The sequence below is a fragment of the Grus americana genome, chromosome 26, assembly GCF_028858705.1.
Source record: "Grus americana isolate bGruAme1 chromosome 26, bGruAme1.mat, whole genome shotgun sequence".
NCBI classification, from domain to species: domain Eukaryota; kingdom Metazoa; phylum Chordata; class Aves; order Gruiformes; family Gruidae; genus Grus; species Grus americana.
In genome coordinates, this window is record NC_072877.1 from 2,298,863 (window position 1) to 2,313,599 (window position 14,737).

The window sequence follows — 14,737 nt, forward strand, 5'->3', positions numbered from 1 at the left end:
ACACACCAGGTCACTCCAATCAGATTCATTGTCTTAGAGGAAAAAACAGTACCAGTCTCCTCAGCCACACTGCTTAATTACAATCAGAAGAAGGAGCTGGATAAAAACTGTCTCAGAGTAAGGCTTGCGTATTGTTTATTAAAAAACCAAGAGGTCAATTAGAACAGACTTCCTGGCATAGCAGTTTCCTCCACGGCCACAGCGAGGTGGCTTAGGCAGAGGACCCAAATTTCTGTGTGAGCCTCAAAACTGCACGTTTGAGATGCACAACAATGAAAAGGAAGTGGAAAGGTAAGACAAGCTGAAGCAAAGAAAAGAAGCAAACCTTTCTAAAGTGATATTCATAAAATTAAGGCTGTACAATCCAAAAACCAATACAGGCTTCTTGGTAAAAACCAGACAACTTTTTAAAGGTAAACATAGTAACTGCTGGGTTTTTTTAAACACAAACACTCAGGGAAATCAAAGCATGGTACAGCAGTTATTCAATGTTTGTTGACAAAGAAGCCCAGGAATCTGCCTGTTTATTTCAGCAGACAAGTTTTACAGATGCAGAAGCACAGCTGAAACAGCACTAATATGGCAGTGATCTGTGGCACAGAGAAAAGAAAAGGAGGCACCACAAGGGACTCTGGTTCCTCCCCTCCCCTTTATTACACATAGGCAGAAAACACAGTGGTTTTTCTCCCGTTTACTTACAAAGGAAAGGAATACGGAGCTTCAAGTCATTTCACATAATTCCATGTGCAGCCTGGGTAAACCGCTAGCCGGCTACAGCACACCTTCTCTGGCAGGAGCCTGCGCTCTCGGACAAAGTGACAAGCCAGAGCCAATGCAGAACCCTAATGACACCTCTAATTTCTTCTCCTGTCCTCTAGGGCTAAAAGCTGGGTCGTCAGTAATTAACAGGACATGAGAACTCCAGCCCGAGTTCACCGCTCACCCAAACTGCCATCCACACAGCTCGAGCAAGGGAGCTTGGTACAGGAGGCAGCGTAGAAATGAACTGTGACAGGAATACATTCCGAGTCAGGAGGCCTGGTTACACATCAACATGTAGCGTAGTCACCGCCCTGCCACGCGCAGGCTCTGTGTGCAGAAAGCCCAGTTAATAGCACATTCCCCTCCTGAAAGAATTCATTTATTCATGTTAGGTATCAGGCTTTCTGCTCTTCCACGTGTATAAGCGTAATAAAAAAGGGACCTGCAAAAGACGGTGATTTCACTTCTGATGGGTAAAGACAGCTTAGGGGGTTTTTTGCATTAGAAACGTTCACAGGGTTTTGTTTTGGGGCTTTCTGGTAACCCATAATCATGTGGGATTGCAACATCAAGACAGAATGCAAAGTCAAGGCTGTTGTATGAAACAGTCCTCAAAGGGAGAAATGATGCATCTCTTCTCCTCCCACCCCTAATCACCCAACACGAGAGCTCCAAGCAGATCACACTGCAGCTCCCAACAAGTTTTGCTATTTTTGTATATTCCCCTGTTTGCAAACAGCTCAAATTTCAAGTAAGAGCAAGCAGAAAATCGTATTAATAGTCACTGCAAGCCCTCATCCCAACAAGCAGTGTAAGAAACTCCTTCATTTAAAATCTTTTGCAGGTCTCCCTTTTAAGGCCTTAGTGTCATTACAGAAAGAGGAATTTTTTTTGTCTTGTGCTTGCAATTGCTGCCCCCTAGAGCAGCAACAAAATCTCCTACAATTTAACACTTAGTGTGTCTAGTTGTCCACGACCGTGCAAAATACAGACAGGGAGGGATAGAACTACCAACAGGTGTTTAAGCTTGTTGCAGATAATGTATGTCAAGGACAGTACTTGTATGTGCCAAGTGTTTTAAACAACCACACAAACAGCCAAATGTTGAGCAACTGCAATACGGCTGCAACTCAGATTCTCAACATCAGCCACAGCAAAGAAAAAAAAAAAACCCAAAAAACCCAAAAAAGAGCACTGTTATGGACATTGAAGAGTTTATCTTCACTGGGCAGAATAGTGAATTGCATTCCCAGAAGGGAAGACTGGATGTTGCAGAGTGACTTGGGATAACAAGTCAAATTGAGACCAGTGCAGATGTTGGCACAGAGATGACAAACACCAGCTGGGGCCAGTTCCAGAGTGGATTGTCATGGCAGGAGATCCTGTTGCTGAGCAAAGTGATATCCGTGAAGAACAGGGGAGCGTTACCCCTCTCCCTAGAAGTTCTAGTCATTAGTTAAGGAACCTTTAGACAACTTCTCAAACTGCAGCAACAGGATACTGTTGGGTCTTTAGAGATTCAGTCCCAGAGCTGTTTTGGGTTCAGAGGAAGCAGAGGGAGTCTTTTGTGCCAAATCTATAAAGAAAATTGCAACAGAAAGACATCAGTTTTCATCAGTAAGGGGGACTAGATCAACCATGTCCATAACTAACAAGTACAATTTCAGAGTGTCTCAGTGCCTTAAACATTCAAGTGCATTCTCTTGGAAACACATGCTTCATGTCTGATATAGGATGCTGAGCATCATTCTGCTCCAAAACTTAAGAATATCAGCTGCCCAAATAGAAAGAGAACAATATGGGCAGTCCTATGTAATTGTTCATTAACAGATTCCTGAAAGGAAAATTGAAGTCTATTTACCCCTGTCCAAGACAGGTCTAGGGAAAACTCAGCATGCAGTTCAAGCCCATAAGCTCTGGTCACTCACTGTTACTGAATAAAGACTAGTTTAGTATTAGTTTAAGCAGACATCATACCTGTAACACGTAAGACATAGGAAGCATTCTAGGACAGAGAAGATGCTGCTTGCTTGGCAGCAACAGGCATGAAAATGCTGGTTTACTTTATCACTGGTAGCAGAACATACAAAAAATACTGCCTGGCTTTGTACAGGCTTTGTTAAATGACAACAAAAAATAATTAGTCCAAGCACTATCTCCTTCATAGGGCTTTCAACTTCCCCTACACCCCATAGCAAAAAGTCCAGGCAGAATTTCTAGCAAGGAGGGCAGTTCTCTCAAGACTGAGTCGGTAGAGAAAGCAAATGCCACCGGGCACCCAGCAGGGATACCTGGAGAGCTTGCTTTCAATCGCGCAACTGGGAGTGGGAAAGATTCTGGCTCAGGCTTTAGTTCTGACATCTTTCATTTTGCAAGGCTGCCATAGATCCTAATAGCACTAGCTAACATGACTTGCTAACATCCGTACCTCCATCAGAAACGGAGAGCTTTTCCAACTCAGCTTCAAGCTCAGCATCAGAAATGGGTGGATTCAGCACCTTCTGGGGAACAGGAGGCAGATCTACAGGCTCCTTAGTCGAGTCCTGGAGGAGACTGTCCAGCTCCTTCTCAAGTTCCTCAGTGTCCATCTCTGCTGATTAAAGAAAACAATTCAGTTCCAAGCAGAATTAAGTAGCATCTTTGCAGCACAGACTGAAGTCCAAGTTTAACAGAGGTATTACTCCCATCCATCATTACTCATCATAATAAGGAACTTCCTGTGCTACTTCTAAAGGTGAAAATTCAGTCCTGATCTCAGGGAGAAGCTATTCCTTTAGAAGCCTTTGCACTGAGGCATCTAAGGGCAAGAAAACATTTCAGCACAGACAAACAAGCTACAGCAACACGCGGGCCAGAGGAAAAAAGAGATCATCACTTAAAAAACAAAGTGGCAGCCACTCTAAAAATAGATTTAAATCAACATTACACAACTCTGAACTGAAATCCACCATCAGCTAGAGACTGCAGGGATTTGGAGATGCACAAATGTCGATTACCCTGCAACCCCTGTCAGGGAAGAGAAGTCCTCATCAGTCCTCATTCCCTCTCCATGCACCAGCAGCAGCAGCCTTGGTATGTCAGTAAGTGCTTGTCCTCCCAGGAAGGAGGAGTAGATATGTGGGAAAGCAGCAGGGAAGGGATGGCAGCTCAAAGGGCCAGCAGTGGCAAGAGAAGACAAGCAAAGGATGAAAACCCCAAAACATACCTAGACCATTGATCCCCACTCCAGCCAGAGTCTGGGCTACTTCATCTTGAGTATCACAAAGCTGAGGAAAAATACACAGCATTTGATATAGAATATAAACTCATCTTAAGTCTTACTGTAGCAACCTATGTCAAAAGTGGAAATAACAAAAAACAAACAACAAAAATTTCAAAAGTTGACTTAAAGGCAGCAGGTACTAGTACAAAAGAGACTTATAACATGACTGTTTTTTCACTAGCAAAATCAATAACATGAAATATTATTAAATAAAGTGCTACAAGACCAAGTAGCATGTTTGTGAATCAAACCTGAAACAGAATTTCATAGTAAAAAAAAAAAAATCCCCATAATTTTAGCTTTTTCACATAAGTAACAGCTTGTATTGCTGCTTAGGCTAATAAAATAAGAAAGCTAACGACCAATACATCTTGGGTATGAAATTTTACAGACAGTCCCTCAGATCACTAGTTGAAGTCACCATTTAAGTACATGCAGCTTAAGCTGCTAAAAAAGCAATCCTTTTCTGTTTTTTACACCAGCTTAGACAGACAGACTGCTCTCTTCATTTCAATTTGTTCTTAATAAACTCATCTCCTTTCCCTCACTGAACTGCAGAAGATTACAGGGTAGGCAGTTTTAAGACCCTGTTTTTATACACACAGTTGCATTCCAGCTTCCAAAGGTATGACTTGTATTTCTTTTTACTACATCTCGCTAAACATTTTTTGGGAAAGTTGTGTGCTTGAACAATATTGCTAACCAAAACAACACATGAAATGCACAAATCTAACATAAGTTCCGATTACTAGCCAGCAATAAATGGAAATACATAAAACCAGACACAGCCAGTTACCTGAAGACCTCTGCTTACCGATCTAAAAAAATTAAGCCAGTTTGCTCTGGTGACATATGGAATAGAAACCAAACAGCGCCAGAAGCCTCAGCATTAATAGCTGGGCAAGCTTGCTGCGTACATCTACACACCACTTGCTTATTTAGACGTGCTCTTATTTCAGTACCTCTTGTATCTGATCCACCAGGTTCTCTGCCTTCTCCACAGTAACATCCTTCATAGACAGTTTCAGAGCTCCCACACCAGCCTGATAGGCATTAAATACCTTTTAAAAAAAAGAAAAAAGGATGCACAACACTAACTAAGAACAAACAACAAGCAGTGTAAGCTTCTCTCAAGACCTGTTACCCAAGCAGGACCCTCAGAGAAACATTAGCACACAAGAAGGAAATGAAGCCACAAGCAGGTTTATTCAGAGCAGAGAATAAAGTCTTGCCAGCCAGCTTACACCCCTCAGACACGAGCTCTGACAAGCAGGTAAAGCAGCACAAGCGAGAAGAGCAGGGCTAAAGCAAGAAGCACAAGACAAAATTAACATGCTACCATCTGGTCAGTCTGGGAGGCGTATATACGATCCAAGATCCCCTGCACTGCATCCAGCTTGGAATGAAGCTCTTCAATGCGCCTTTCTGTCCTTCGCTTGGACTTCAAACATCTCAGCGCCTGGAGACATTGGATACACAGGCTTGGATCACAAACCAGGCAGCAGCCAAAGGAAGTGTAAAAAAGCTAGGTATTTCCATTTCTCTTCACCACATCCCTCTGGACATATTCTCATTCCCTGGCCTCAGAAATACCACTTCACCACATCTGAGTTCAAGTACACAACGCCTAACCCTGGTCATTATCTGCAGTTATGGACCAGCTCCAAGACACTTAACTTGTAGTTCCTCCCAAGTAGAACAGTACTTACCAATTGCTTTTTCCCAGCTCTACAAGCACTCCGGGCATCCTCTTTACACCTGTACAGATGCAAGCAGTAGTTATTTTATAAATCAGCAACCATCCTCACTACCTTGCTCTAATCCTGAGGTGACGGAGTAACAATGCATTTTGGATGCAACCACCCTTAAGCCATTGCTACTTCTCAGAAGTAGTCCTTGAACGCATTCCAAATCTTTTGCAAAAAAACTTTTGACGTCCATTCATTGCACGCTGTTTTCGCGGGGATAGGGAACAAAGACTGGAAAACCTGTCCTACCACATGACTGTGGCTACTATGTTTACTGAACAGGAAGGAATGACTTGCACTTTCAGAAAGCAGCTTTGTTCCGTGTCACAGGAATACAAAGTTCTACAGTACACAGCTGTTCTTCCCACCACCCTTCCCCAAATTACTTCTCTGCTTCCTGGGAAAGGGACTCCACCTTCTGTGACAGCAGCTGTTCGCTTTGCATCAATTGGTACACTCCAATGTCCACATCATTCATTGGGGAGACTTTGGCATGAAGACCTCGGGCAAACTTCACTATCTAAAGAGAGAGAACCACACACTCGAGTCACTTGTCTCCAGAGTCCGTGCCTGCACTAGAAATACTTCCTCTCTGATGGGAGGAAAAGATGCTTTTACACCCCCAGTTAAAGCCTTGTAATAGAGTGATGAGGACATAGCAGTCATCATATAATCTAATATTAAGCTAGACAGGATCAAGTGACATCAGTGTGAAAAAGGAAAGCCTTAATGGAACACCCCAAAGATTTCAAGCTGTCCTGGTTCTCTGAATAGCGCATGGCAATGTCACACTTCTATATACTTTAGTACTGAACCATACAGTGCAGAACACTATGGCAAACATGCCTTCTTAGACATGAGAGCGCCTGCAGCTCTCTAGTTACTGACAGACAGGAAAACTTCTTCACAGAAAGTGGAACGCTAATTCCAGTGGTGTGGAACAGTCAACCTGTAAGTAGACAACTACAGTATATGCCAATTTTCCAGCTGTTAAGTTACATAGGTAATCTTACAAATGTTTGGTGGAGGAAAGTAAGAAACTGTAATGCAAGACTCAAGGATTTAATCCCATCTATAACCAGGTTACAATGTTGAGGTACATAGAATTGACTTTTCCAATCAAAGAATGCCCAGATTTAGCCAAGAAAGTATTCTTCCCAGCCAGATGAAATGCAAGACAGGGATTATACCACCCAAAAGCAGTCACCTTTACCCTGTACCTTCTCTCCATTCTGTTCCAGGATCGTGACCCTCTTTTCCTTTTGCAGCTGGAGCAGCAACAAATAGAACGTCCTTTCATCCGGACAAACACTGGCACAGAGGGAACGCAGCTCTGAGAGGGCAACAACAGGGTGAGAAGAAAGCGCAGAGTTCTGATACAGGCGATAAACTTCCTCTGCCTTCTCCTGAAAGGAAGCAACAGAGCTGTCTATTAGTTTACACAGCACTCTTCCTTCTCTTGCAACAACTGCCAAGTCCAAACCTGCTTCCTCCCACACACTGAAGGTGAAAAGTTAGGCGCATCACCCTTTAGGCCAGAGAAATGTTCAGAATAAGTTGTATGTAACATTCAAAAGCAATTACAATGCTTTAAAAATATCACCATTATTGGAATGAAAAACAGTACAGTTTTCCATCAGAACCCAAACTACACTATTCACATTCCCTGTGCAAATGCTACGGAACAATGTAAGAACCACACAGTCAGCACAGTGCCTCATCTGCGCTCCTTGAAGTCCGCCCCCCCCCCAAAAAAGTTTAAACCAAATAAAACTTTTCTTTAATCCACACTGTACTTGTACTCACAGAGTCATTTGGCATCATTTGTATACGCTCATAGAAATAAAAGTTTTCCCCATTTCAAGTGAGAGTTATAGCCTATAACTCTAAGACTATAGGAACAACTCTTTCCATCCACCCCCAGATTCCACATCAAGGCTTGTGGTTTTCCAGGCACCTTTTTAGAAAGTTTCTCTTCTCTCCCCTCCGAAAGGACTGTGGAATACCCACCGCGGAGGGAAGATACCATCTGCTATCAGAGTAACTACAAATAAAGGAACACATCTCTTGCATTTTGCTAGTCCCAGTCATTTAGAGTGACTCCGATTCTCTCCCGGGGGGACTGAACAAGCAGCTGCACGGTGCTTAGCTACCGGCTGGGGTTAAACCACGACACACACACTCTGAAGTGAAAGCAACTTTCAATAACGGACATGCAAGTTCGGCTTGATGATACATTGGACTGACAGCAACTTCTACGTCACCTGTTTCTCCCTACAACAGATGGCACCCAATCTGCAAGTTTCTCTCATGTACTACACTTGCACAAACTCAAACCCAAGATTTACAGTGATCTTGGCATACTACTTGCCCTCCTAGACAAGCGAACCCGCTTCTCCCGCTTCATGGAAGTCAGTGAAGTCATTATCTTAGTTTCAAGGCACATCTGTAGATGTAAACCACTTCTTATCCCAGAGTTACTCCATCCACCTCTACAGGCTTTTAAACACCTAAAGAGTACAAATGAAGGACTATTCAACCCTGTACTTCCTTGCTAGCGCATAAAATGACTTGGAATTTTTCTGGAGATGCATAATCTTGAGAGAGCTCTCAAGAACACTCACCTGAAGCAGCTCCACATAAATCAGAACTTCCTCTTCCTCAGGTATTTTACTGTCACCCAGCACACTGGAGAGAGTCCACTTCAGGGGCTTCAGAATGAAGACTCCCACACCCCAGGAAATCCAGCTGCTGTCTACACTGGCCATGAAGTCTGACTCCCTCTGCAGCTTGCCACGTCTAGAGAAGAGATATGCATGCAGAACTGAGTACGGTCAGTCCTAAACCCTTCCACTGGCAGCAAAGCACCAGCATGGAGAATTATTAACAGAAACACTGCCCTACGCATCGTACACCCACAGTCCTAGTGGCATTTTCTAACAACAGTTTCTAGCTAAAGTTCATGTGTTACCGCTGAGTATGGAAGTGCATGGAGGTCTCCACTCCTCCCAGGCTTCCTCTGGACACAAGGGATTTTTGTTTACTATTTTTCCAGTTTTGCAAGTTTTGCCCAGTTTTCTGGCTTGAAACTGATGAGGCATCAAAGAAGTAAATCCAGGGGGAGGGACAGTTTTTAAAGGGGGAAGTTGCACATTTCAGGACACTTCCTTTGCATGTTAATTACAAATATAGCTTTTCTCAGATCCGGAGATTTTAGTTTCTGTGTTACAGACACAGACTCAGCTAGCTTCTACTGTTCCTGAATCTTTTCAGGATATCAGTCCTAGGCTCTAGTTTCATAACACAAAACACTTGGTTGCAAATACCAGCACACCACATCCCCACATGCCCGTACACCACCACATACCATTCGTAGCTGGGTCATCACAACAACCACTTCAGGGCACGTAAGCCAATTTAACACAAAGCTCCCCCTGCACAGTATTCCCTTAGTTTCCCCTGCACTCCCCATGGCACACTGCCTTCCCACACGTCCTGGCAGCCCCAGGCTGAACTCCTCTGACTCCCTGTCAGCTTTACCTTGCAAAGGACTCCCCAATTCCCCCTGCACAACTCAACCCCACGCTCCCTCGGGCGTCTCTGCGCTCTCCTCTGCAAGCCCTAGCGCAGCAACAAACCCCCTTCCCGCTCTCCCACACCCCTAACGCTTAACAGAGGCAGGCACAACCACCCCTCCAAGAGCAGCACCAAGCCTTCCCTCACCTCCCCCGCCATTTATCCAGCTCCCTCCTTACCATGCACACAGCGGGCATCTTCCAGGCTGGCACGACACAGAACTCTCCCTGCCCGCATCCGCGGCGCAAAGCTCCCTTACACCCCTTCCTTTTACAACCACCCCTCCCTGCTAGCCGGGCCCCCCTCACAGAGACCCCCCTGCGGCCTTCCCTGCCCTCCAGCCCCCGCAGCGGGTGGGCTCCCAGGCCCAGACCCAGGCCCAGCCCTAGCCCCCCCCCCCGCTGGCGGTACCTGAGGAGCTCCCGGAGGACGGTACCGAGGCCGAGCGGGAGGCTGCCGCGCCGCTCGAAGCCGTGTTGCAGGTCTCGCAGGCAGGTACGCACGGCGCCTCGGCGGCGGCCGCGGGCCAGCACCAGCCCGACCCAGAAGGCCATTTTGCTGTCCCACTCTGTGCTGTTCACCTCGCGGCTCTGCTTGAAGGCCGAGAAAAGAAAAGCCATGCGTTCGTCGTCCGTCTCCCACTCGGGCGGCAGGTCCCCCGCCGGGGCCGGCCCAGGCGGCGCCCGCCCCGGGCTGCACATCTACGCGAGCCCCCGGCTCTGCCCGCGGCCTCCGCCCGGCCGGGACCCGCCTGGCTGCCGGGGAGACAAGCACAGCGCATGCGCACCACTCCCCCCCGCGGCCGCCTTTGTGTGGGCCGCCCCGCGCCGCTCCCCCCCCCCCACCCGCCATGGTACGGCCCTGCGCCTGCGCACTGCGCGCCGCCGCCTTCCCGCCACGCACGGCGGCGGGTAACTGCGTGTGGTGGGTGAGTCTGTGCCGGGGAGGATCACCTCACGTCTGTGACATCGTGTGGTGATGTCATTGGGGGTGATGTCATTCTGCAGAACAGGGCCTGGGTTTTCCCCTTCTTGCCGGAGTCGGGCCTGGAGGCCGCTGTGGGCCTGTCATGGGGGCCTCACCCTTGGGCCCCGCTCTGGCGCTCGTTGGCCTTGCTGCCTGTGTCCTCCAAACCCAAGCGGGAGCGAAAGCGAGCGGGCGAAAACGCCAAAGGGAGCGACTTCTTTGTGCTTTGACACACACCAGGTTAACATGGTGAGGGGCTACTTTGCTTCCGGGGTCTGTCTGCGCTTCGAATGCAGAGGGACAAAGTTAAAAACAAAGCTGTAATAATTTTATTTGTGTTTGGTCACTTTATTTGTGTTTGGTCACTTTATTTGTGTTGTCGCTGTGGCCCAGCAAGGCGCAGAGCCCCGCACGGGCTGTCAAAAGACGTCTAGCACGTGGGCATTGCTGGGCACGCACAGAAGCGATGGTTCAGCCGGGTCAGCCGTGGCTGCAAACATCCAGCACTGGAGATCCTTCGTCCTCCCGGGGCCCTGCAGCGCTGCACACGCCATCCTAGTGAAAATCACCCCGGTAACAGTGCACAGCCATTCTCATGGGCAGGGTTGTGCAATCGTTGATGGCAAAGGGCGTGCTGTGCACGCACATGCCCTGCAGACCGCACGGGGCTGAGCCAGCGGCACGGCGGTGGGGAGCAGGATCCGCCCGCTCAGGCAGCTGGTGCTTGTCGTGTAGGATGAGATGTGAAGAGGGAGGAACTGCATCGCTGAAGCGCCTGCCGGACGTTCCTGTCCCACTGAGAACAGCCCCGGCAGGCACCAGGGTTGCTCCAGCCTGGCCTTGCCAGGGCTTCGCAGGGACTCGTGTCTCAGTGACCAGATGTTGGCTTTCCTGTCCTTTCACAGCTGCTTTTCTCTTTTTTTCCTTCATGAGGCAGCACAATTGCTGTTCTCCCCAGTTCCCCAAGGGCAACAGCCTCGCATCACATGAATGTCAGGATGCGGGAGAGGAGCGAGAGAGAGGAGTTTATTCATGCGAGATCTGATGTTTTCAGAGCAAAGCTCAACACTACTAAAAAAAGGGGAGGCAAACGCTGTCGCTTAAGCAGAGCTGCCAAGTTCTGGGTATTTCTGTATTGCCGCATTCGCCATATGTGATGTTTCTTGCGGAGCAGGGGGCAATCGAGCTGTGTCTGGGACCTCGGCCCTGGGGTACCCTGTTCCTTGCAGGCACACTCGGGGGTTAATGAGCCCTCCCGCGATGAAGACAGAACCGTGAACGCCTCCAACACGCGTTCTTAGACTTCCCAGGTTTCTGGGATGTGTTTGGCTTCCCTGAGAGGCACAGAGGGAAGGATTGCTTTGGTCTGTATCCTGTGCTGCGATTCCTCTGGCAGGCTCCGAGTCAGAGCTGCGGTGTGCAGTCATCAGCTTAACCCTGTAGCTGCCGGGACGCGAGAGCCACCGTGTGCCCGCAGGGTTTCTCCAGAAATCAGGGAGAAGTCAGCCGGCCCTCAGGACATGGAGCTTGTTTTACCCTGCGTTTTTATTAGGAAGGTTTCCTGAGGCTGCTGAGCTGTGCTGGAGCCTGTTTGGGCATTCACGCAAGGCTGCTCGCGACCACAGCTGGCTGCCGGTTTCATTTTCATTGAGGTTATTTCACATACATCATCAGAGTCGGTCCTTAACGCAGCCCTGCTGACTCGCGGTGTCTTCTTGGTGAGCAAAGGGCATTGACATCGGTAAATAAAAGCCAGCGATGATCCGTTCAGAGGGTGTGGTAACACCGCCTTGGCTCTCTTCCCCTGGCCAGACCTAGATGCTGCGGGGAAGGCAGCAGGTCTCAGAGCAGCCTTTAAAGAAACCCCGATCCGTGTTTTAATTCAGGAGATGACTCAGCAGAGGCAAGAGCCTATTTTTATCTTCTTCCCAAGCTTTCCGTGTCAAGCTGAAATTTTATATTAATCCTTTCAGCGCTAGCCCCAAAATAACGTCGCCTTCTAACTGCGAAGCCATTCATACCCGAGGACCTGTGACCTCCGGGAACCCTTCTGCCAAAAAATCAACCCCCAGCACTTCCCCGCTAAGAGGGCACTTTTTGGCTGCAGTCAGCAAAGCAAACACTGCATCCAGGAAGCCGAACAGCGGCATCTGACCACGAGTTTTGTTCAAAGGAACCGCACAGTTCTCCTGTGTTTATAGACATGAGAAAATCGGCCTTGAACCTGCAGTGCCGGAGGCTGTTAGACCGGGGTGTCACATGTTTGGCGATAAAGAGAGCCAAGTGATGGTCTGATCCTGCTCCCGCAGGATCCTGCCGCACGAGAAACTTCCCCCTGGAAATTCAGCTGTGGAACAAACTGTGTTACAAGATGGAAATTAAAATATATATTGGCTGAAGAACGTATTCATGTGCTTTGAGAAATTTGGGGAAAAGATTCAAGGCATCCTCAGTGTATAACCCCTAAAGCCAATTTTTAATTTCTTTTGGAGCTGTGCCAGGAAATAGAACAGCAGCAGCTCAGTCCTTTTGTGGAGTCTCAGGGCTTACGTGCGGCAGGGAATGAGACTGGTCCCGCCGGGCAGCGGTTCAGCAGGAGGCGGCTCTGCTCTGCCGAGCCAGCAGCGGGACTTGCTGCTGCCGGAGCAGTTGGGCTGCGAGAACGGGTATCTGTGGGGCGGCCACAGGCTTTTCTGGGAGCTTGTAACATCCCAGCTTCACCCCACGGAGATTGAACCTGGGATGGGACTCTCCAAGGTTGAGCAGAAAGCTGGATTTTATGCAGTATTGACCATTTCAAACCTCGGACTTGCCGAGCCACAGGTTTCTGCTCCAGTTTGGAAGCAGGCAGGTGCCTTGGTTTGGCTACGGAGCCTGGGCTGCAGCTCTGGTTCTGCAACACCCTCAGCCCTCTCCTCCGTCCCAGCGCTCCTCTTAAGTCCTGGTGCAAGGGAAGAGGAAGGGAGGGGAGGTCTGGGTAAGCAGTAGATCTTACTTCTTTTGCTGTTTAAAGTTTCCCCCGTGCTTTTAGGAGCCCTCTGGGTTGGCCAGGGAAGGGGGAGCATTTAACCCTTCCCTGCCCAGTGGCTGCATGCTCAGAGGCAGGGAAGCTGCAGCAGGAAAGGTGTAGGGAGAAAGGATGGGGAAACCCACCCGCTTGCCCTGAGCATCTCCTGACCCCCAAAGATAAGGTAGGCACAGGGAGTGAAGACAGAAGTCTGAGCATCCCTCTGACACAGAGGGGAAACCGAGGCACCAAGGGACTGGGTGGCTTTCCCAGGGAAGGGGCTGCAGCGCAGTGGAGAATGGAGCTCTGTTCTCATGAAGTTCATGGCCTGGACTGCCTGCGAGACCTTTTTCTCCCTCTTTTAAAGAGGAACCTCTCATTTATGAGAAAAATAATTTGTTTATTCAGAGGGGGGAAGGTCAAAGTTATCGGGCAGCTTCAGATCCCTCCCAGGCACAAAAACAGATGTGAGGCAGCAAAAAGCTGAGGGTAAAACTGAATGCTGATGTTCAAAAATAATATTTATATAGGCACGTACCCCATCACCTCCCCGGGGCGTGCTGAGGATCACAGTTAAAAGGAAGATGCTCTGGAAGGGGAGATTAGAGCCTCCTTCACCCCCAATCTTAAAGACGGACGATGAGCAAATAGACACCACATTGTACAGGACGTGAATATTTCACAGACCTGAACCGTCGGGCGCCGCAGGGGCAGCCAGCTCGTGCGAGGCTAACCACTAACCGTACCGGATAAGACCAGGCTTCCCCCGACGGCCGTTTGTTACGGCTGTCCTCTGTGGGCGGTTTGGGCTCAAATCTCCCTTCTCCCCGTGGCTAGGGAGCGGGAGGTGAGCTGCTGTCCTGCTCAAACCCTTGCACTCATTTTATTTTCCACTTGCAACAGAGCTGAGGAAGCGTGGGGTGAGGGGGAATTCAGTATCCCGAAACCGCGCTGGATCCCCTTTTCTTCTTGATGTGCTTAATTTCCCCCCCAATGCTTCTGTTGCGGTGCAGCCTGCCCGGCTCCTGGGGGGCTCCTGGTTCAGAGGGAGCTGCGGGGACGAGCAGGCAGCGGGCGATAAGGACTGGGTGCCGGCTGGGAGGTCTGTCTGTGGGTGATAAACACCCCCCCCTCCTTGCCTGTGACCAGAGCCTGCCCTGCAAATCAGCCTTAAATGGAAACGGTCGGGCATGCCAGCACGGCCAGGGTGGAAATTCTTGCTTGGCGGGTGAATGACGTATCTGCTGGGGCGTCCCTTCCCTCCGGACGGGCTGGGGAGTGGGAGAGGGCAAGCATCACCGGCCTCCCTCGGTAGCTTAAATACCCACGGGCCGGGCATAAAGCTGTCTTTGTTTGGAGCCGTGTAAAAATACTATCTCTGTGGTTTGTCAGCACAGATAACTCTGTTAATCCAGT

At 48.7% G+C, this 14,737-nt stretch overlaps 1 protein-coding gene across 2 annotated transcripts; it reads right to left on the reverse strand.

Moving 5' to 3' along the window:
• Positions 1–112: 112 nt before the first annotated feature.
• Positions 113–10,138, reverse strand: CHMP7 (charged multivesicular body protein 7). Of its 2 annotated transcripts, none has more exons than XM_054804502.1 (10): positions 9,760–10,138; positions 8,397–8,571; positions 6,993–7,178; positions 6,159–6,292; positions 5,734–5,782; positions 5,364–5,483; positions 4,987–5,085; positions 3,968–4,028; positions 3,191–3,355; positions 113–2,338 (listed from the first exon to the last, which is right to left on the reverse strand). In XM_054804502.1, the coding sequence occupies exons 1-10, from the start codon at positions 10,047–10,049 to the stop codon at positions 2,274–2,276; spliced, it is 1,344 nt and encodes a 447-aa protein (XP_054660477.1). In that variant the 5' UTR covers positions 10,050–10,138; the 3' UTR covers positions 113–2,273. The 2 variants fall into 2 exon arrangements, with proteins under 2 accessions (XP_054660477.1, XP_054660478.1); XM_054804503.1 differs by having other exon boundaries at positions 3,191–3,352; positions 9,760–10,137.
• Between the last annotated feature and the right edge of the window lie 4,599 nt (positions 10,139–14,737).